At 39.3% G+C, this 21,284-nt stretch overlaps 1 protein-coding gene across 6 annotated transcripts in view; it reads right to left on the reverse strand.

The window, feature by feature from the left end:
- qkia (QKI, KH domain containing, RNA binding a) overlaps positions 1 to 21,284 on the reverse strand; it is an 82,880-nt gene that overhangs the window by 37,581 nt on the left and 24,015 nt on the right. For all 6 annotated transcript variants that reach the window (XM_055053492.1, XM_055053488.1, XM_055053493.1 and 3 more), the window contains exons 2-3: positions 16,603 to 16,745; positions 5,749 to 5,865 (exon numbers count right to left, since the gene is read on the reverse strand). In XM_055053492.1, the coding sequence (XP_054909467.1) occupies positions 5,749 to 5,865; positions 16,603 to 16,745 (260 nt within the window). The remainder of the gene's footprint in view (positions 1 to 5,748; positions 5,866 to 16,602; positions 16,746 to 21,284) is intronic.

The raw sequence follows: 21,284 nt of genomic DNA on the forward strand, positions 1-21,284 counted from the left end.
ATGAGCATCAGTCAGACAGTCTGATAGCATCCCATAGCTAGTGGGAACAAATGTTTCATATTTGATGCATTTAATATGTTAAATAATAGCTACTTAATCCAGAAAGTTAGCAGTGAAGTGCTGTATGGCAAAAAGTTGCACAACTTCTTTTGAAACTAACTATTAACCTCAAGGGGTGGAGCAGAGGTCTAGATTAATTTGATCAACATCGACCAATAAGGAGAAAAGTAGATTAAATATCCGCTTAAAAGGAGAAAAAAAAGTTTTCAAAACCTCATGATGACAAGCGCTTACCCCCTGCTGGCGGCGCCGATTTGCAGACTAGTGATAAAAGCGGAGTTGTTTACTTCAACTCCTATAAACCAGCCTCAACTTCAGATGAGACTTTGAGTGGTGAGCTACTGTGAGTGCGTCTAATTACTAACAATACACTGCGTTGCTCTGCAGGAATCCCGTCGACTTCGCTTCTATACGGTCAACAAGACCTGCAAAGTAAAGGAGAGCAGGCACGCATGCACGCACGCACGCACACACAGCTTTAGAGTCTGAGCCGAGTACCACCCACCTGCTTTATACTCCACAGAGAGCAGTTGCCATGGCACTGCTCTTTACAACACACACACACAAGTGCGTTCAATATTCTGCTCTCGTTTTCCCCTTTTCTGCATGTGGGTGGGGCGATGGCGGGAGTGATGGGGGCTAGTTTAGGCAGCGTAACCACTATTTTATCACGGCGCCTGGCTTACGGCCTGCTGGGGCGCGGGGAGGTCGACCGGGTGGTGGATCAGGCAATTCGCTCTGTACCTGTTCAAAAGTATGACACTAACAAAGCACACATCTGTAATTTCAGCTGCAGGCTGTTGAGTTCAGTCAAGCTGGAGTTGAGTTCAGACTGCAGTCGATTAGAGTTGCAGAGGATCCACGAACCTGCACGCCAAGCTTCACAAAACGCAAATGCACCCAACACACACCATGACAAGGTCACTGCACGCCCTCTGAGAGAAAGTGACAGCATGACAAACAGGATGAAGGCCAGAGGGGGGAGACAGGTTAGAAAGGCGAGAACAGAGACAAGAGGCAGGAGGAAAACTCTGAAGTGTCCAGACAAACCGCTCCGCTGGAACCGTACAAAGGGGAGCTGGTTCCAGTCAAATATGATGAGAGTTCTTCGTTTTTTGAGACTAAATCTCAGCACAAAATCAAAGAGTGCACGTTGCTTACAGGAGCACCTCAAATCAGAAAATAGTTTGTTTACTTCAGGAATTCAATTCAAAAAGTAAACGCTCTGTATTGAAATTTCAAGCCGTTATTTCTTTTAAACTAGAAATTTAAGAGGTTTTTTTGTCAGAAATTTCCTCCTCTATGGACTTTTTCTCTTAACAATGCCACTTAATGCTCCTTTGTACCTTTACCATAAAGACTTTTCCAACTTGACGTAATTAAGGCCAACTGAAGTAATAAAGATTATTTAAAACACCCGTAGGAACAAAAAAACAGAGGTTAAATGTTTATAAGTATACATATAGGGGTGGATTTCTTTTTAATAATACGAGTATAATAACATACCACATGATCGCTAAAATCTGAAAGGTCAGAGAGGGCAAGAAGCTGAATTGAACAGTTCACTTAAATGCCACGACTTTTAGCTCTTCCAGGAAAGATAATACATCAGCACATCTGAGCCCAGGTTATTAAAAAATAAGGTGAACATTGAGCAGTAGTCTAACCTTCAGCCATATGTCGCCACCGTGCCCTGAATGATCACATTAGTTTCTTGTCATTTGCAGACAATGAGGGGAAATGTGACAACAGCAATACCGGTGCTGGAACAAAGGTTTCAGTGAAAATGAGAAATAGAAAAAAAAAACTAAAATTGATTTACTTTAGTGCCAAGAGGCTAATAAAATGTAGCATACAGGCTGCAAATGTCGTGGTAGTTGGAAGGGAACGAAATGTACGATGCGCGCTGTAACAACATCTACTGGCTGGCAGCAGCTGAAGACCAATTCTGTTCTGTCAGAGATCGTGCTGATACAACAGTTTTAGTTGTTACGTGTTGGCACAATCAGCAAAGAAAAAAAAAAAAAAAAAAAAAAAGAAAAAAAATAAAAATTCATTTGATGGAGAGCGTTTCTTAAACTGCAAGCCTGGAAGGATTTTCAGAGTGGCTCTAAATAAAACAGATGTCTGCACCACTGACTGTAATCGCACTGTGAAGGAGACTAAATAGAATTAGGGAATTGCTTTGGCGAACGGGAAGGGGAATCCCCTCTGTGCGTGTGCAGTGGTCGATAGAACAAATCTGTAATTTAATTGATGTTGTTCTTGCCGTTGTTCGGCATTATTCGTGGGTGAAATGAATAAAAAGAGACCAAAGCTTAACAACAGATGGTGCTTAGATAGGAAGATGGCTTCTGAGAGTCCTTCTGGATGTTAGTAATGATTACAGAAATGAAAAATGATTTAAAAAAAAGAGAGAAAATGAAAATCCTTTAACCAGAGAAACTATGAAAGCAAGAACTAAAAAGCATACAAGGAATTAAATCTTTTCTCTAATAATTCAGCAGAGGTGAACTACTACAAACTTTCTACAGGTTTCCACAACTCAAATTTAAGACCTTTTTAAGAACATTATGAATGAAATTTGAGGCCTGCACCATGGCAGCAATGGACAAAAAAAGAGCAAACCCACAATAAATGTTTACTTAACCCATGATAAACGGCAAAAAAGAAAGCTAAATAACTGGCAAGGCTATATTAGCAGCTAGTTACCTGGAGTTGCAGAAAGCAATGTCACTGTTTCAATACAACTCAAACTTTTGCCTGACAAAGAAAAAGAAAAAAAAAACACAAAAAAGCAAAATCATAGACTATCCAGTATTAAATATTCTTACTATGGCAACATTTAAGACCTGAGAGTAACATATTTAAGGCCATCTTAAGACTTTTTAAGGATGTGCAGGTATCTTGTATTAGTGTTTAGTAAATACAGGCTTGAGCAGTACCTGTTGTAAATCATTAATCTTTAAACAGGAAATGTTCAACCATCCCTTCCATAGGATAAAGGTTGTAGAGACAGTGCAATATCGTGTAATACACACAAATTATTATGCAATTATTTCTGCAAGTTCTCTGAAGGGATAAAAGTGTTTCAAACGCTTCAAATTATTTACCATATTTTTCTCATTTTCCGTACCGACTTTGCATCCTCTTCTTCACTATTGTGCTTTATGTAACATTGCTGCTTCATCCCCTCTGCCTGCCTGACTCTCTCCCACTGTGGAGCTCCAGTGAGCCGGTTCCCTGTCAGGCAGCGCGGCCCAAGGGGGAGTAACCAGCTGAATTATTGAGAGCATAAAAATGCTGCCGCTAATGGATCCTGAATAAACACACTGGCTTAGCTGCTGCTGTGGCATCCTCCGCTGCCACAGGGCATCAGGCTGAATATACTGAGGTTGAGGAAACGGTGACTGGAAGCTACTTCTGCGGCTTTGTTCGTGGCTGAGCCACAGCTTTGACACACACACGTGGTCTGATCCAGATGCTGCTGGGGCCCTGCAAGCAAATCTTTCAGCCTATTATTCTGATTATGGATGTAAATGCTGGGAGACAACAAGATCCTTTCCACATGATGTTTTTAACAGCTTATCAGCACTTTAATGGAATATTCAGAGGACTGACTGAGGAAGGAAGGTCATGATTTATTGAGGATTAAAAAGCAGATGTACCAATCAGCCCGAGGTCAGAATTCAACACTGATTGGCTCTAAATGGTCATTTGTGAGCCAAAAAAGTTTTTTTTTCTTTACTTTATTGAATAAATCAAAATTTAGAACTCTTTCTTCTTTAAACTCACCCTCCAGCTGCATGTACTTTAATGTACTTAAGCCAAAAAAAAGGTAGAAAAAAACTAGAGGCATATGATTTGATACACAAATGTAGATAAGTTTATAATTCTTTATTTTCTGTAAAAGCCTGTACTTCTACAAAAGAAGCAGGAAAACACTTTTGTTGTATTACACTCCGTAGGATAAAAATTGTAATCAAAGTCAAGATCAACATGAAGAAAATTGGAAATGAAGTTTTGGTAAAGAAGATAAATGCCGATTAAAGTTGTAAAATTATAAGAGGATAGAATATTTTATAATTCAGGTGATGCTCTGATTTGATAAGAAAAACCATGCCTCCTGACTGCGTCTCAGTCTTCAACATTACAGCAGATTCTCCTTTTTGTCAGCAGAGTACATGAAAAAGCCTGCAGCAGAACCAGCTGCAGCACCAGACAGAAAAGAAATGCATTAACTGGCATGCATCATTAAGTTTCAGAAGAGATGGAGATTAGGAACAGAATCCTAGATTTTAGCAATGAACTAAGACTAATGTCTAAAGAATGTGTCTGCTTAATGATTCTCAATCTCTTTTAACCATTTCTGGATCAAATTCAAAAGAAAAAAAATAAATAAATAAAAAATATTGCAGAGGTTCTTCATCTCATTCTGCTAGAAAACATACATACCAAAGGGAATGGAAGGAGAGAGGAGAAGGGAAGGGATGGAAAAGCTGTCCCTACAGCACAATGGCATTTCTAAGATTATGACTCAACTGAAAATCTGTGTCGCTCTGTGTTTTCATCAGCTCGGGCATTGTCAGGTTTTCATGATGCATCATATGCTCAGTGGGGGTGTGGAGCAGCCCGAAAAGGTGCCTGTCACTCCAAAGAGTGCTCTGACTTTTTAGAATGAACTGCAATATAGCACCCCTGTCTGGCAAAGCAGAGCAACTAAAGCCTCTGCAGGTGCATCTCAATAAATCAACAGGTCAGCAGAAAGGTGATTTAATTTAGTAATTGAGTTCAAAAAGTTACATTTATCTATAATTAATGTGGAGTAATACATTTCAAGTTTTATTTCAGTTAATTTCAATGCTTAGCGATTGGAGCTAGTAGTACAGCAATGTTATGCGCCGGTCAACACTATTATGTGTTGAAAGAGGGAAAGCCACAAAATATAAGGGTGATGTACCCAGGCATATCAATGAAAGGTTTAGTGGAAGAAAAAAGTGTGTACACCCAATTTGTGGTTCAGCGTTCTCAGATTTTTCAAAATGTAGGTGTTCATAGTTTAAAAATTGTAAAAGGTTACAAGGTTTTATTTAGTAGATAGAGTAAAAAAACATAGGTCTTTTTTCAATTTTGTTTTCAATTATTTGAATTTCTTTCTTAGACCAGAACCCAGTTCCTCCATTATTATTATTATTATTATTATTATTATTATTATTATTATTATTATTATTATTATCATCATCATCGCCACAGTTCTGATTACAGACTACAGACACTCTCAGGAAGGTTTTTTGCGGAGCTGTACACATTTCTATGTGTTTACACTGTGTACAGTTATTTGTATGTTTCCAATCTCAGCACAGAAGCTCCAGATATAGATACGGCCCCCGGCATGAGCCGTTACGACTGCCTCCTGCATTTTCTGCTGCGCAGCGCTTTGCAAACAGCGCTATCAGATGTCGGCAGCAGTCATCAACTGAGCGTGTGCCCGCCTCGTGTTTCTGGAGGCCCACTGGGAAGTTCTTGTGTGACCAGCATACCACCAAATTTCATAATGTCGTGTAACATTCCCAAAGAGATAATAAATCCTTGCCGACAGAGAGGAGAAAAAAAATAAGACAGTAGAAGCAAAACACATTTGGCATTAATCGTGTGAAAGAAGAATTGGAGAAAGGCTGATGAGTTTACCTTCTTCTTGTCTCTCATGGAGCTCTTTCCTCGCACCATGATTTTGCATCCCGTCTCTGCTTCCAACTGTTTGGCAGTGAGTCCCCGGGGACCGAGGATTCTTCCCACAAAGTTATACTGTGAATATAGACAAGAAAATAAAACCGGTGAATCTCCTGGAAACACACAGAGTGTTAAAAAAAAGGCCTGACCTGTGAGGAAGTATGACTGGCAGCAGCTTCTTACCCAAGTACTGCTAAAATCATAAAAAGACTCACATAAAGAAGTTATATTTTCTTAATTGAGTTAAAAATTGCTTAAAAGGAAAACAAAAAAAAAGTAAACTCTTGCATTATCTTCTAAAAAAAGAACTACAAGTTAAGTTTGGTCAAATATTCAGAACTTTTGTTTCCAGAAGTTTATATAGATGTTCATTTTAAATTATGCAAGAGGAGCAAATACTACTTTTGTTTTCAAACAGTCAAACTCACACATTCATAATGGATTTATGGTGCTTGAATTCAAATGTATTAAAAATCACCAAACCTTAGCAGAGAATCAAATAAAGAATGAAATCTTAGAATCTGTGGCAGTGGAGAAGCTGTTTACAAAGTTTTTTTTAGGAGTGTGAGGTTAAACAAGTGATCTTAAATAGCATCAATCTCAAATATTAAAACTCTGTAGATATAACAAACCTTCTGTGTTAGAAGTGACTTCAATTCAAACTAGGAGTGTAAAAACTTTGAAATTTTAAGTTATGTCTTTAAAAGAACAGGCTGTGATTCCAACTCCTGCTTAAGATTATGTTCTTTATACCATTTTAAAATACATATATCTCTGAATATAAAAGAAAAGCAAGAGAGTGGAAATGTGAATCAGTGAAATGTGGTTCATTTTATCCAGTTACACCTTTTCATAAAGATTTGAGTTAGGATACATAAGTCATAAAATATAACCACTAAAAATCACAGCTTGGGGAACAAGAACTACTCCCAGCAACTAAATCAGACCCTCAAAAGCAGAGAAAGATGTCTGTCTATTCTCCAGCATTAGGAGGCATAACCCTTTTTAGCTTTGGCATATATAATTTAAACATACTTCTCATTTTTAGATCCCACAGTGGAAACAGACAAGAAACCACCAAGATGAGTTGTAAGATCCTGAGATATTAAGCTCCACGGGAAAATCGTCAAAATGTGTCTTTAATACCATCAGAGAAATTACCTTTGGTTACAAAAGGATTTGAGATTTTATAGCTTTCCGACGCAGTTTGAACAAAAACAAGTGATGGGAATCTAAAACTCCAGGCTGTTGTTTTTGTCCTTGTCAGACGGACTTGCCTGCAACACTGGCCAGTCTCCACCAGGAAGGACACACCCCTTAGCCAGAAAGATGCCGGCACCCTACGGATAATCAGAGCATGTGGGCACACATGCTTTAAGCCCGTTTCTTTGTCACAAGGCAACTGTCTGTTTGATTAACTCTAATCAGAGAACTAGTGCAGAGGGTACGTTCTGCGGTGCGTGCCAGCGGAGGGATGTGAGGACACACGTCCTCGGTGGTCAGCGCGTGGCTCTGCTTCTGGCTTGTAGGTAAATAAAAGCCCAGAACACAGCTGTCTGTCTGCATCACACAACCAGAGCAAACAAGGGCTCTGAGCTTTACAGTGGTGCTCCAACACCACACACAGCTTCTAACCTGGAAACTGCAGTGACAGAAACTCCTTCACTACTGGCAGGGTTTCTTGTTTGCTTGTTGTAGGAATGATTTTAAAAATAATTCGTTTTGTTTTTTGCTTTTATTGTTTTGGGGGGTGGAGGGAATTGAGAAACTATGACATGTCACACTATTCTAATGGCTGCAAAAATCTTCCATCATTTTAAATCCCATAAGATTTACAACCATGAATACATTAAAATACAGTGAACTACAAATTAAGCTTCAGACATCAAACAGACTGGAAAAAAGCAGCAAATAATGTCTGAGGTACTGCAGAGCACATTCAATGTCCTGCTCTTTGCACAGCTCAGAGTCACTAATATCTCTGTACAAGTGATGGCAGAAAGTGTTCACAGGGACATAAATGTTGATGAGAATCGCCTCTGACAGACGGCAGCGGCCTGATGGAGGGAAGAAGAGAGACGTGGAGAGAGGCCACGCCGGGTGAGCTGACCCTCTTCTGCCGAGGACGGCAGCTAAATATTTGAGGACCGACACTGCCGGCACGTTCCCAGTCTACAGGGTCTTCAGCTCCATCTGTGTGGATCACACCGACGGTGTGTGTGGAGTGCAGTGAGCAGGTGTTGTGTCTGGCAAAGCTATCAATTAGCAACATAAGATTTAAATGGGCACATTTTAGGACAATGATTCCGAAAACAATATGGAGATGTAAAGTCCCCCAATCAGGATTAAAATAATGGCCACTGATGGGTGAAATAAATAACAATGATTATATTCTTCATAGGACTCGTTGCAGGGTGGGATAAATTTTGTCCTCAACGTTGATGATGTGCAAAAAAGAGATTTAAGAAAATAAATTGTATAATGTGTAATTGCTACACAAATGAATGGAACATTTCTGAAACTTGTAACTCTTGTAACAGGTTCTTTTGGAAAGGTCCAAGTAAAGCAGAGAGGTGAACCGGCAACAGGGTTTTGACTTCGGGCATTGTGAAAACCAACGGCATCAGCTGAAAATGTAACTGTTGCAACTGAGTACTTGACTGTCAGGTATGAAAACACCTGTCTAATTCTCTTGTCATGCGGTCGGTCGGTCGGTCGGTCGGTCGGTAGGTAGGTTCTTTTTCAGAAATATCAGCATCCTATGTAAAAAATAAATAAATAAAATGTATCCATTCTCTTTTTGAAAATGTTTTATGTTTTTGTTTTCAAAGCCTAAAAATAGAAATAAATTGGTGGTTCTTTAAAAGTGACTACAGCAGATATTGTGGCTCTAAATGAGTTTTAACGGGGAAAAACATTAGATTTCCCCAGATAAATCTGAGTCTCCATTCCTTTTCCAGTTTTATATTAACGGCCTGCCATGCTAAGGGTAAAATATACATTTATTTTGAAGGCCTTGGATGGTGGAAATAATTATTTTACAAAATATCTCAAATCTCACACATTCACACAGCTCTGTACATCCAAAGCACCCTTCAAAACAAAGGCTCAGTCTGACATTAAAGGTCTTTTGTTTGGCCATAGTTATCACTGATCCACAGGCGGGTTATTTTGTGAGCATCTCCCATGTGTGTGTGTGTGTGTGTGTGTGTGTGTGTGTGTGTGTGTGTGTGTGTGTGTGTGTGGGGGTGTGTGTGTGAGTGTGTGTGTGTGTGTGTGTGTGTGTGTGTGTGTGTGTGTGTGTGTGTGTGTGTGTGTGTGTGTGTGTGTGTGTGTGTGTGTGTGTGTGTGAGAAACACAAAGTGCAGAGTGAACTCTTGTAGACCTCCTCGACACCCACAGCTGATGGTCATAGAAGTTTCTGTCCACAGATTTCTACTTTTGGCATTTTTCTTCCACAGATGCGGGTGAACAACAGCGAGACGACAGCAGCTCCATGAACAATGGTCACCGGAGCACAACAATTGTGTCTTTGACTGTGTTTGTTTGTGGTGGTGGGGAGACAGGAAATGAGATCATGCTGAGGGCTCTGGCTGTGTACGCGGAAGGCTTATCGAAGAGCGGGGCGAGGCCGGCACCAGAATACCAATCGTGTATTAGCCAGTCGGGCTTATGGAAATAGGACGAAGTTCATTCAGTGCATCGCATCAAAGCAAGGTGGAACGGCGGTGCACCAGGTTCCATCATCCTGCTCAATCTCTCAATTTCTCTACATCTTCTCACTTACCCTGAACTTATCATAACACTGCACTGCTCTGCAGTTCCTCAGGCTTCCGTTTCAAGTAAGTTTTTTGTAATTTACAGTGGAATAACTTGCACAACATCCTCCAACATCTTCCTTTCTGCATCCATTCATAGCTGCTGGTGACTACACTGGCTTCCCTTTCCTCTTTTGCTTAAAGAACAGGATCTTGCATTTCCTGATGTGCTTATCTCTCATCCTCTTGTGTTTCTAAATGCACAAATTAATCATTTTTTCCTTTTTCTTTTTTTTAAACCACACACAACCCCAGTTGGTTCATCCCTTTAAATCACTGGTTTATCGTTAGGCTAGAATATTTACTTCCAGTTTGTTGACAACTTCCCACAACCGCAATCACATTTAAGAGAAATGTAGAGAACCTGGCTGGAGTTGATTTTCAGTTTTCTCGACGCAGATCATTCATCAGCTGGTTGAAAACTACGAATGCACCATACCTTAGACTAAGCTACGACCTTTGGTCAACAACACTGCTGTGAAGAAGATGCTAACTGCTGGGAAAAACACTCAAAGTTTGTCATTTTCAGCAGCAGTGGTGTTAAAAAATGAGTTCACAAGAAGCACAAAGAGCGAAAATAGCCATTCGGAAGAAAACGGTGTTGTTAGCTGTTCAGAGAGTTAAGCAGACAACAGGAAGCATAAGGACATTCAATGTAACTGTTAACCAGTTCAAAGGGAGATCAGGGGTGATACAAATCAAGCTGATCATGCAAAATACTAATAAGATGTTAAAGACAGATGAAAGTGTTGCCTTTGTAATCATGCCGACTTAGTTTTGAAATGCCAGTGAAACCCTGAAGAACTGTAGAACCCCTCTCATGCAGTGGGACGTTACCATCAATGTAAATAACTGATATTTAATTGACAGACTCCTGTATAGTTACCATGAATGAAGAAGTGATTTTGGAATCAATCACAACTAACAGTCAATTAACAACAAGTTAGATAAAACTGTGATGTGACTAAATTGATTTTGGTGCTCTGGAGGTGACTTTAATTTGCAATGTTTGTGCACACAAGCATGGAATTTAACTTGAACTTCACCTTGCTCTCAGTACGGAAGCTTGAAATATAAATATATAAAAAAGCAAAATTAGATAAGGTTGAATTAGAGAAACATGCATGGTATTGATCAAGCTGTCTCTCTGTCCCTGGGGGAAGAAACCGTCTTTGGTGGATGGTTTTAGCAAATAGCACAAATCTGTGGGTAAAAATTCAAACCATTTGTGTCCAGTATGTGTGGGGTCAGCAGAAATGTTGGAAATTATTTTCAAAACTCTAGGTCGTGTATAAAATTTAAGACAAAATTTGTCATAACTGTGTTCCAAAAAATGGAGGATTTCCCTGTTTTCATAGTTTTTAATTGCCAATAGAGACAAAGACAGTCTTGTATCTTTTGGTTGTTTTTGAGAAATCATAGTTTTATATTAGGCTTTATTGTTAAAAGTTAAACGTTCAATTATATTTACTGTCCATCCAGTCAAAACTACATGGAGATGCGAGGCAGCAGCCATTTTATTTAGGATGTCTCACAAGAAACTAGAGTGGTGAAGAAGTGAAAATTAAGGATGCAAGTGGAGACATGTTCACCTCAAAGCCCTGCAGGAGTTAAATCTCTCTCTACTCAGCATACCTGGTGTGCTGCTCCTAATCTATAGCTCCATTTGTGGATTCCGTAGAAGTTTATTTTAGGGTTACAATCCGGATGGAAATGTAAAAGATGGAGAATAAAAGGAGTGATGCTCATTTGAATTATCCATCCATCCATCTTAGTGCATCAGTTTGAGTAATACATTTTATTCGTACCCCAGTGGTCACATTATTATCATCAAACCACAGGGAATAAATACTTGCCAATCATTTCCCTTCTTTAATTATTCAGAGGTGCCACTGTTGTATTGGTCTCAGGAATCCTCTATCAGTGGGATCTGGCATGTGAACACTGTATCCGATACTGCAGATAAAAGGTGACACCATGTCCCTAGTGACACTTGTGATCCGTGTGTGGTCAACCTGTTTCCTTCGTCCTTCCTCCTCGTTTTTCCACATCTCTGCCTCTCAGCTTAATGATGCACAGACAGACGGGGCAAGGAAGCACAGAGGACTGTTCGCTTACAGTATCAAAGCACCAGTACGCAAGCTGCTGTTGGAGGTGTTCCCATTACTGCCCTGAAAGCTTATACTGTTGTCATTTATCAAGTTAACTGGCTTTAAAAGAAAAAAAAACTAAATTCTCCTTTTTAAGTTATTATTATAATTACTTATCAAATAGGTAAGCAGAAAGCTATCAGTTCATTAAATATTGTCCCCATCCATAATTGCTGGATAGCTGCAGTTATTAAAATCCTCTATCCTTCCACTCTGAAGTGAGTTGAGGTGAGTGTTTCGGCACGTTGCCAGCGCTGGTAATGACTTAAGGGGGTCAGGAAGATATCAGAAGCTGGCATGATAAGTGATGACACCCTCATGGGAACAACTTTAATGACTTTTCTTGTCCAGGGAAAATGGACCAAGAAAGTCCGCACAATTTTACTGCAGAGAAACAGAGTTGAGATTTTCTCTTTGCAAACTATTAAAGTGTGGAAGTCTCAAAACGTGAAACACTACAGCACCGCATGGCGATTCAAAGGCATAATTTTCATCACCAGAAATTGTTCCTGCCCACAACATCACCATCTGCAACAACTATTTTAAGATACTCAGATGACACAAGTTACGGCGACATTTAATTTCCCTTCAGGTTAAATGAAAGTGTGATTGTAAGGTTCATGTTCAAAAGCTGTTCAATCAAATCTTTGTTCAAGTTGTACGACTAACCAAAGTTACCGATATTTTGTCTAAAACAACGAAGCAGACAGATATTGGGTCTGTTGTTTAATGTACAAAACTGATTTAAAATCCAACATTGATGATTGTCCCCAAGTAATACAAGCCAATTATAAAAATATGCAGATGTCCTCGAGGCTATTTAGTTCAGAGACGAGGGTTGGACCACATGAGGGGAGACTGGGGCTTAAGGGGGTTTTCTTAGAAAGGTAAACAAGCTCAAGTGACATAATGTGGGAAAACATCAGAAGCTGATGTTTTAACACTCCTCACTGTGAGAACCAGCTGCTTCTGCGCTCACAAGCTTGAAGGCATTCTAGAGTTCAGACGGTGCTGTTGACCAGTTAACTCAGAGTCCAGTTTCACACAGTCAGCACAGCAGAGGTGACTTCCAAAATCATGTGTGTTTGCAGCCAGCAGCTGACCAGTCCTCCTGCTCACCACAGCGTTCTGCTTCAACAAACATAAATACCAAGCAGGGGACTAGAGCAGAAACAGACATGCGTTCAAAAGACCCGCGACACATGCGATCAGACGCCTGAAGGTCAGCAGAAATGACACGCGGAGCTGCCAGTCAGCTGCCTAGCGATGTGCATGTGCTTGCTCGGAGAGCAGCCCAGCCATAGATACGGTTTAATTGAAGGTTGAAGTTATCTGATAGCATGCGACTCGGCTGTCAGTCAAGATGCAGTCACCGCGGTGGCGCTTGACAGTGTTCTGCACCGCTGACGACATCAGGAAATGGCTGACTTTCAAGAATGGTGAGGGGGCGGTTAGACAGACAGAATGATGGCGATAAGTCATACTCACAAACACATTAGCAGACTGATGTGGAGGGAGGTGGAGTGGGGCACACAAAATCAGAGGAGGGACACACTTAAGGGAATTAGAGCAGAGGTGGGCTGGCAAGGAGAGTTATTCTGGTAGAGTCAACACAGGAACCAGGCACCAGGACAATCTAATTATCGAGAGAAACCTGGTCCTGGCACATGCAGCCGGGTAGCAGGAGGCCTTGTGAGTGGGTGAGACCTTAGCCTAAAGAGATGACAAATCTTTGGAAGAGTTTTGTTTTTAAATCTGAGAAAAAAGTGTGCAGAAGTGCTTCAAAAAAAAAAAAAAAAACAACGCTGCCAAATCTTTCACAGCAGATGACGTGATGCCAAATCAGAGAACATCATTATCTGCTTTCATTGGAGAACCTGGAAGTCAGGAAGATGCAAACCTCTGGATATTTTTAAGAATTGTGCAATTTGGGAAATGAGCTTGAAAGTTTTGAGTCCTCAGCAGGGTCTCTTCTCCTTTAGCAGCAGACACAAAGTGACAGATTTCCCTTCCTTTGTTATTCATTTATTTTCTCTCTCCCTCTTTGCATCATCCATTCCCTTACCTTGCATCTAATTAGATTCGCTCTTTATCCTTCCTAAAAATACAAATGGGATAAAAAGACATTGTGACTCACTTTGTTCAGACTTCTTTAATCTCAGAACATGACAAGCTCAGTTCTTGAGGAAGTCTGCTGAACATTTTTCCACTGGTTGTCTGTAATACCCAGTTTTTTCACTCCAGCTGCAGTATTGTATAGAAACGTATATATTTGGGGTGCAAACCATGAATGTTGCACAATATTAGGAAGTGATGTGTTGGTTGGATGTAGAAGAGGGAATACATTTTTCAACGCACTGAGATGCAGATATGGAGAAGTCAGATTAAATTAAACCTTATATTGAAGTTAAACTATGACCTCATTTGAAAAAAAGCAGAGGGTGTGAGAGCGGTGAATGAGAGTCACATGGCTCTAAATATAAATTAGCTGTAAGAATGTAGCATAGTAGCAGCAAGTCGCTGAGAAGGATTTTGTTTTTAGTCACAGATGAGGAGATAATTTTACACTCACTATGTATAAGTTCAGATTTAGTCTGGAATGTGCAGATACCGCTGGTGGTACAGATGTTTCTGATGCTTATTTTGTGTTTTTTTTTTTTTTTTCTAAAATATTTAATCTCAGAGTATGTTTATTTGTGTACGGTCTGCAGCCTTCACAAGCTAAAGAGCCATGTTTGTCCTCAGTCCAGTTAAATAAGCCTTGTTTAGAGGAACAAAAGTTCCCTGACCTTTTGGAAAAGATAAAATAGAAATCTAATACAGAAAGAAAAAAACAAACAAAAAAAACACAGTTTGTGTATTATTTTTGGATTTTAAAATGAAAAAAAAAAAAACAAAACCTTATAAAAACCAGATGAATTTGCTTCTATAGAATGTTAAAATTTTTTGGAAAATGTAAAAAAAACAAAAACAAAAACATGATGTAGATATTAGACCTAGAAAATATTACTGGTTATTTTGTGTAATTATTTTGTGAGAATTCAATGCAATTAAGACATAAAAGACGGCTAAAATAAATATTACAATATGTACATTTAAGAGTAATTGTCAGTTTTTTGTCAAGCGAGGTAGGTGGCTGATCTGGTGGTGTGGTGACATCAAAAATGGATTTGTTAGAACATCAAAGCATATTAAATCATAATTGAATCCTGACTCCCAGACATGATTATGGTGATGTAGTTAAATGTTATGATATAAATGCAGTTTTTGTCCACTCCTCTGTTTCTCATCCGTCATCAACACTTCATACTTTCTCTGTGACCTTTAGTATCTAGAGCGCCGTCGTCTGTGTCAAGTGAGGGAAACTAACCGAGAACAAGCTAAACCTTCCTGACACTTAGAAAATATGAGACAAATAAAGCATCCAAGCAGCCCTTTGGGATAATCACACTGATGCTGTGGTGACTTTAAGTCTGCTAAATATCTAGGAGCTCTTATTGCATTACAGTGTTTGCAATTGTTGTTGGTTTTTTTTCCACCATGCAAACCTAGTTTCACAGAAAGTAGGATTTACTTCATTCAGCTCAGCGGCTGGCAGCTCCTGTCTGGCATTTACAGTTTTCCGTCTCTATTTAGAAATCTCACAAGGTTGGGGGGTTATATGTAGACGCAGGAGAGCTAAAACAGGAATGAGAAATGTGTGTGTTCCTTTGCCATTTTTAGGCTGTGAATCTCCAGAAGTCATCATGACCAAAATGGGGAAACCTAATTAATTTAGTGGCTTACTTGACAGCTTGTTGTAAGCACAACGCAGAGTCACCGCCCCAATTCTGCACGAAGCTCAGCATCCAGAGTGAGTACGAAGGCCACATAAGGATGCTGCACTTCACACTCTGTAGTGGGAATGATTCAGTTGACGTTGCAGGTGGCAATTATCATGAGCTTTAACAACAACAAATGTAGTGAAAATCTTTACCAATGGGGTCAGCAAGTTCAATTTGAGACTTTTTAAGACTTTTTAAATCCTGCCTGGAGTGAGATTTCAGATATAACAAAAATATAAATATAGAAGATGGTCAAGGTATTTGTTATATTGCAATAAAGAATAACAAAAACTGAAATGTCGAAGTCTATTTGTGGGTCTTGGCTTTGTGCTTCTCACTGAACCAATAGTGCCAGAATTAAAAAAGGTTTTTTTTTTTGTTTTCCTGTTATTTTTTGCGCACAGAGCACCTATGAATAAAGGTGTATCCATTCATGATAGATGCTAATGAAGCTAGCTAGCCTCAATAGCCTGGAGTCACAGAATGCAATGAAAATGTGCTCAGCGTTTTATCAAGTCAGGAGGAAAAAACTCATTCCATGTCCTGCTGGGTTCTGACCTGCTCCATCTACACCATCTCTTCTCATCAACGACAATATCTAAATACATCATACTCTAAAAAAACATCAAGGGGTTAAAGGAGAAACATGGCTCCACAGAAAAAAATATTATTTGTTTTCATCTTCGATATTCAAATGAAGAATAAAGCCGAATGAAAAAAGATATTATGTAGTTGTGACACTTGAGCAAGACTGCAATGATGGTGTAACTCATCAGCTTCAGTATTTCAGGTTTTAGTTTTAAAGAACAAACAAGCAAACTGCATCAAACTACGGGCTCTACCAGCTATTAGAACCAACTAATATCAATTTCTTGCTTTGTGTTTACCAACAGTTTTGTACACACAACAAAGTAACTATAAATATAAATGCAATATTCTGTTATGAAACAAATTGGATAATTTGTTTCAAAGCTTTAACATTGAGAAGAACAAAAAGAGGCTCAGAATTGCTGAACTTACATCTGGGTACTCTTTGACAGGCACAAACAGTTTTTCCTGCAGGTGAACGATGGGTCCGATGGGTTCGGGCAGCTCCAGCGGGTGTCTGTCCACAAGGCCGTTCACTGTGTCACTGTACATATCTTTACGCACTCTGTTGATCTCTGAAACATAATTAAAAAGGAACAAAGATTACTAAAAGGGCAATTATACGGTTTTGGTTTTATTTACAAAAAGTAAAAATCCTGCCATATTCACTTGATTGGTGTGCAAAAACCTAAAGTCATATGTAAACTCATGACCAACAGAAATCTGACGTAAATACACTGAAGCACAGAAGAGGATTGCATTTTTTTTTTACAGATGTTACAGATAAGGATGGCACCATTAGTAAAACATGCACACCTTCACATTCACTACTTGGCAGCGAGTCACTGACATTTTGCCTAATCTTCCCTTTTCTTTCCATCAGCGATACACCAATCAGATTTGTCATGACTAATTATAATTTCCTGCTTTCTAAGAGGTCAGGCCTGCTGATTTTTTTACATTTATTTATAAGGACTGAAACTTATTTGACCGAGATGATTGTTTTGAATCCGACACAGAATGAGGGAATTACAAGATTACCTCAGAGTGCATCAAAAGTACGAATTTGTGGTTCTGAAGCTTTTAAATAACTGAGACTAATCAATGTTCCTGCTTGAAGCGAGTCAAGCAGGAACATAGAAAAAGAGAATGTCAACATGGCAATAAACATAATAGTAGGCCGGTCACAATGTAACAGCAAATGTTGCTGGACGATAAATTGTCCCAGAAGTTATTGTAATAAACAATAGCATTTTCAAGAAGGATAATGGTAAAGGTGGTATAATAATCTAAGAACATGTTCACAAATTTCAATAAACTTTACAGTCAAATGAACATTTAACACAGCTGGATGATATTTTAAATATCCAAAATAAACTAAATTTAAACTATAAATAAAATGAATTATGAATTCTCTGTAAACAAAATGTCATTCAAAAAAGGGGCCTGTTGTGACCAAAGCACCAGACTGAAGACTTCTGCCATTCAGATTTTGGTAGAAAGACAAAAAGAAAAGAGAAAAACAATTAATAGAAAGTATTTAGCTTATTGTATTGCACCCAAGCACTTCCTTTGCGATTGCAATGCAGTTTTATATACTGTGCATCTGTACCACAGCAACTGTGAGGGTTAAGACCACTGCTGTTCTCCTCAGGAATCTGAGTGAGATGGAAAATAATAAGACCAGGCAGCTCTGATCCAACTAATATATCTCTTCTTACTAAAACATTCTGTTGCACTCACGCATGAAAAACCATTTCCTGTTGATTGGAAAACCAACAAGCTTCCACAACAGAAGAAAAGAGTCAAGACAAAGAAATGCTGCTTTTCATTTAATGTCCACATGTGTGGAAATGTCACTGAAGACTGACAGCTGCAGTTCTGACATACATAAAAAGACAAAAGACTCGGGTTACACAGCAACTTGCCAAGACGCTTTTTCCACACAATCACACTGTCACCGAGCAAAAAGAGAGAGAAAAATCGGATCAATAGGCAGAGATCGGAGGCGACAGGTTTGAGAGAGAAAAGGCTCGGTGTCTCAGAAGGATTTAAGGAGGATGTTAGGTGTTGTACACAGCAGGTATCATCCAGAAACTTTTCCCCTTTAGGAGCTTCTAAATTAACCTAAAGCTAACTATAGTCGCACTAAGCCGAGAATCCCTGACCGCCAAAGAAATGATGGAAAACCTGAAGCCGGGCCAGACTTGCATTAGATTTTACTGTCATATGACATATGTGGTGACACCACATATGTCACCACATATGTGGTGTTTAAAGTTACACAGGGGTCATTTCAGGTCAAGGAGCTACACTTTTCCAGTGCACAATTTCCAACGAATGGATTCAAGCAATAGACAGGAAATTAAATCTGATGGAATTTCTGTTAGAAAGAGAAACTATCCTGAAACTGTAAAAAATAAAAAAACACCTGCCAAAGTCATCTGCAGTCTACTTGCATAGCTTCAGAGTGAAGCTTTTACGAGTCACATGACCTTAGCACTGCAGATTTCAAAGATAGTCTCAGTCTTTCCATATGATGACTTCCTTCTCCTGGTATCTAACCCAGAAATAAGATTATATCATTTCTCCGCAGGAGGCAAGCCATATTATGCCCTACTTTCATCTCTGTAATGGCTAATCAGCTTACAGTTTTGAGAATTACATGTTTTGTCTCTTTAAGTGAACATTGACAGACCCTACACATGTTGTATTGTTGCAAACAGTTAAGAGACAAGATGAGCTAATATTGTGCAGCTTAGATCATTACCTTGTTTAAAAAGTTAAATTATTTAGAAGAAAAACACTACAGATCTGAAGTGTCTAAAGAGTATTTGTCCTCTGATAAAAGGTGAGAAAAAACCCTTATTCATATTTGACAATGCAACCCAACAAGCACCAGTAGCAATCCCGCCTCTTCCAAACTGTTATTTCCTCTTGCCGAAATGCCACATTAACATAAGGGGGCCGAACCGAGCCATCAACGAAGACGTGCGACATTTGACAACCTCTAATTTTAGTGCTGCAACTCTTTTCTGAAGCAATGCATTCACCCAAAAATTACCCCTTGCTTTACAAGGCCGACAAAAATCATTTATCTATCTGTCCACCCCAGCAGAAAGCCTCATGAGTGTGGAGAAGTGGGTTTTAAGTGTGCATCACCAACTTGAGTGAGAGGGGCGGTGTTAAAGGAGGAATGAATTAACAAAAGCAGGAGAAAATAAACTGGGTTGTCAGAAAAGGACTTTCATTGAACTCTGTCACGAGCAGATTTTGTGTCGTCTCCAGTGTCAAGCAGAGCTCACTTTTCCTCAGAACTGTGAAGACATCTGCCACTCTGGACCGGCAAGTTTCAGCAAGTTATAACACATCCACATCATGTGCTGCATACTTCATCGTCATTAACACACATTGGGCACATTGTGCTGCAGTTTGCCAAAACAGAACGAATTAATGGATTTTAACTGGCAGCTGAAGTCCATGCAGGAATTGGTGGTCAGTACCATAAACCTTTGCTGTTGCTTCTTATAATTTACAGGTTCTCGCAACAGAAAACTACATTTAAAAAATGATGACCAATGGTTAAAGGATTAGTCACCCACCAAAATAACCATCCCTGGTAGTCTTAGTAAATACATACTTGGAAGGAAGTTAAAGGAACTTTCTAGTGTCTTCAGAGGTTAGTGTTTTAAAGTGACTCCATATTGGTTTTTGAAACCAAATGGAACAATTTGTGTTATTTCTGTTTCATTTCCATCTTCCTGGATGAAATTTGTGAATTTTATGCTAACATTTTCTACTAGGCGAAGATATTTTGATGTACCACAAATCAATTTACATCAATAGTACGTTTGGAGCGTCTGTTAGGTTCCACTTTATTGCTAAGATGGTGTCCACTGCACGTATTAATGCATATTTAGTATTTCAACTATTAAACTAAGCATTTGAGAAGGAGTCTCAAGTATTAACTTTTTCACGTATTTGTGGTGTAGTTGTGGTCCCCAAATCAACTTTCAACTTTGTGAATTTTTTTTGTCTAAAACAAAGAAATACTTTAATCGCTAAAACTGGCATTTAAAGCAGAAAACCATCAACTGGCATAAATTTTTTGTTCCAGTATTTTTTTTTCCCTACTTCTCACCATATACAACAGATATTTTCTTGACAATTTTGAACCAAAGGGAAACAGGTGGAGCACAAACTGAAAGGATCCCGAGAGCTAAATATAAAATAAAATTAAACTAAGGACAGAACATCAACCTTTATCATTATTATAGGGTGTGTGGAAGGTCGATCAGATCAAAAAAGTAAAACTTAAAGCCAGAGTGGAGAGATTCAGGCTTAGATGTGCCTCTACACTCTTAACAGCTCCTTTCTGCCTTGATAAAAGTTAAAACATGTCTCACTTTATCCATCCCTTTTTGCTTCGCTCAGTTTCTGAGGTTGTCAAACTCTGAAGAGAAAAGGAAAATGTTACAGACAGTGCCTGCATATCTATCTGCCCTTTGTCAGGAAAATAAATGATTTCTCCTCATCTTCCGTTATCCTGTGACAGGTGGAGGGGTCCGAGGTCTGACAGCAGGATACTTCAAGGGAGAAACTTTATTCACAACCTCAAAAAAACCAAGCGCTATATTAAAAAACAATGGACAAGTCCCGGAGGAGCTGCTGTAATCAGGTTAAAGACAGGTGAACATCAGACAATGAGAGCTGCTCCATAGGAGAATGGGAACAGGTCCGTTAAGAGGTCAAAAATAGACGTGCTCTGTAACTGCTTTGTCCTCGGCGTGTGGGCTCAGAGCCAACCATCCTCTGACCAAGCTGCGTACCTCTGTCTGCATGCAAAGCATAGAAAAGGAGCGTAATGGCCAAATAATCAATGCTGTCCGCTTTACAAGAGAAAAGCTGCTTTGGTTGTCTTGTGATGCCTGGTATTAGGTTGATAAAATCTGCCATCTGAAACAGATCCGACCCTAACACCAATTAATCTGTAAACCAAAAATTATCAAATGTTCACATCCTGCAGATAGTTTGAAAGTCTTCTTGCGTGGGGTGATTTAAGATCAAAAATTGTTCAGACGCCTGCCATTTTTATCCACCTGCACACGTCGCTT

The sequence above is a fragment of the Poeciliopsis prolifica genome, unplaced genomic scaffold (assembly GCF_027474105.1).
Source record: "Poeciliopsis prolifica strain line A6 unplaced genomic scaffold, Auburn_PproV2 SCAFFOLD037, whole genome shotgun sequence".
Taxonomy (NCBI): Eukaryota; Metazoa; Chordata; class Actinopteri; order Cyprinodontiformes; family Poeciliidae; genus Poeciliopsis; species Poeciliopsis prolifica.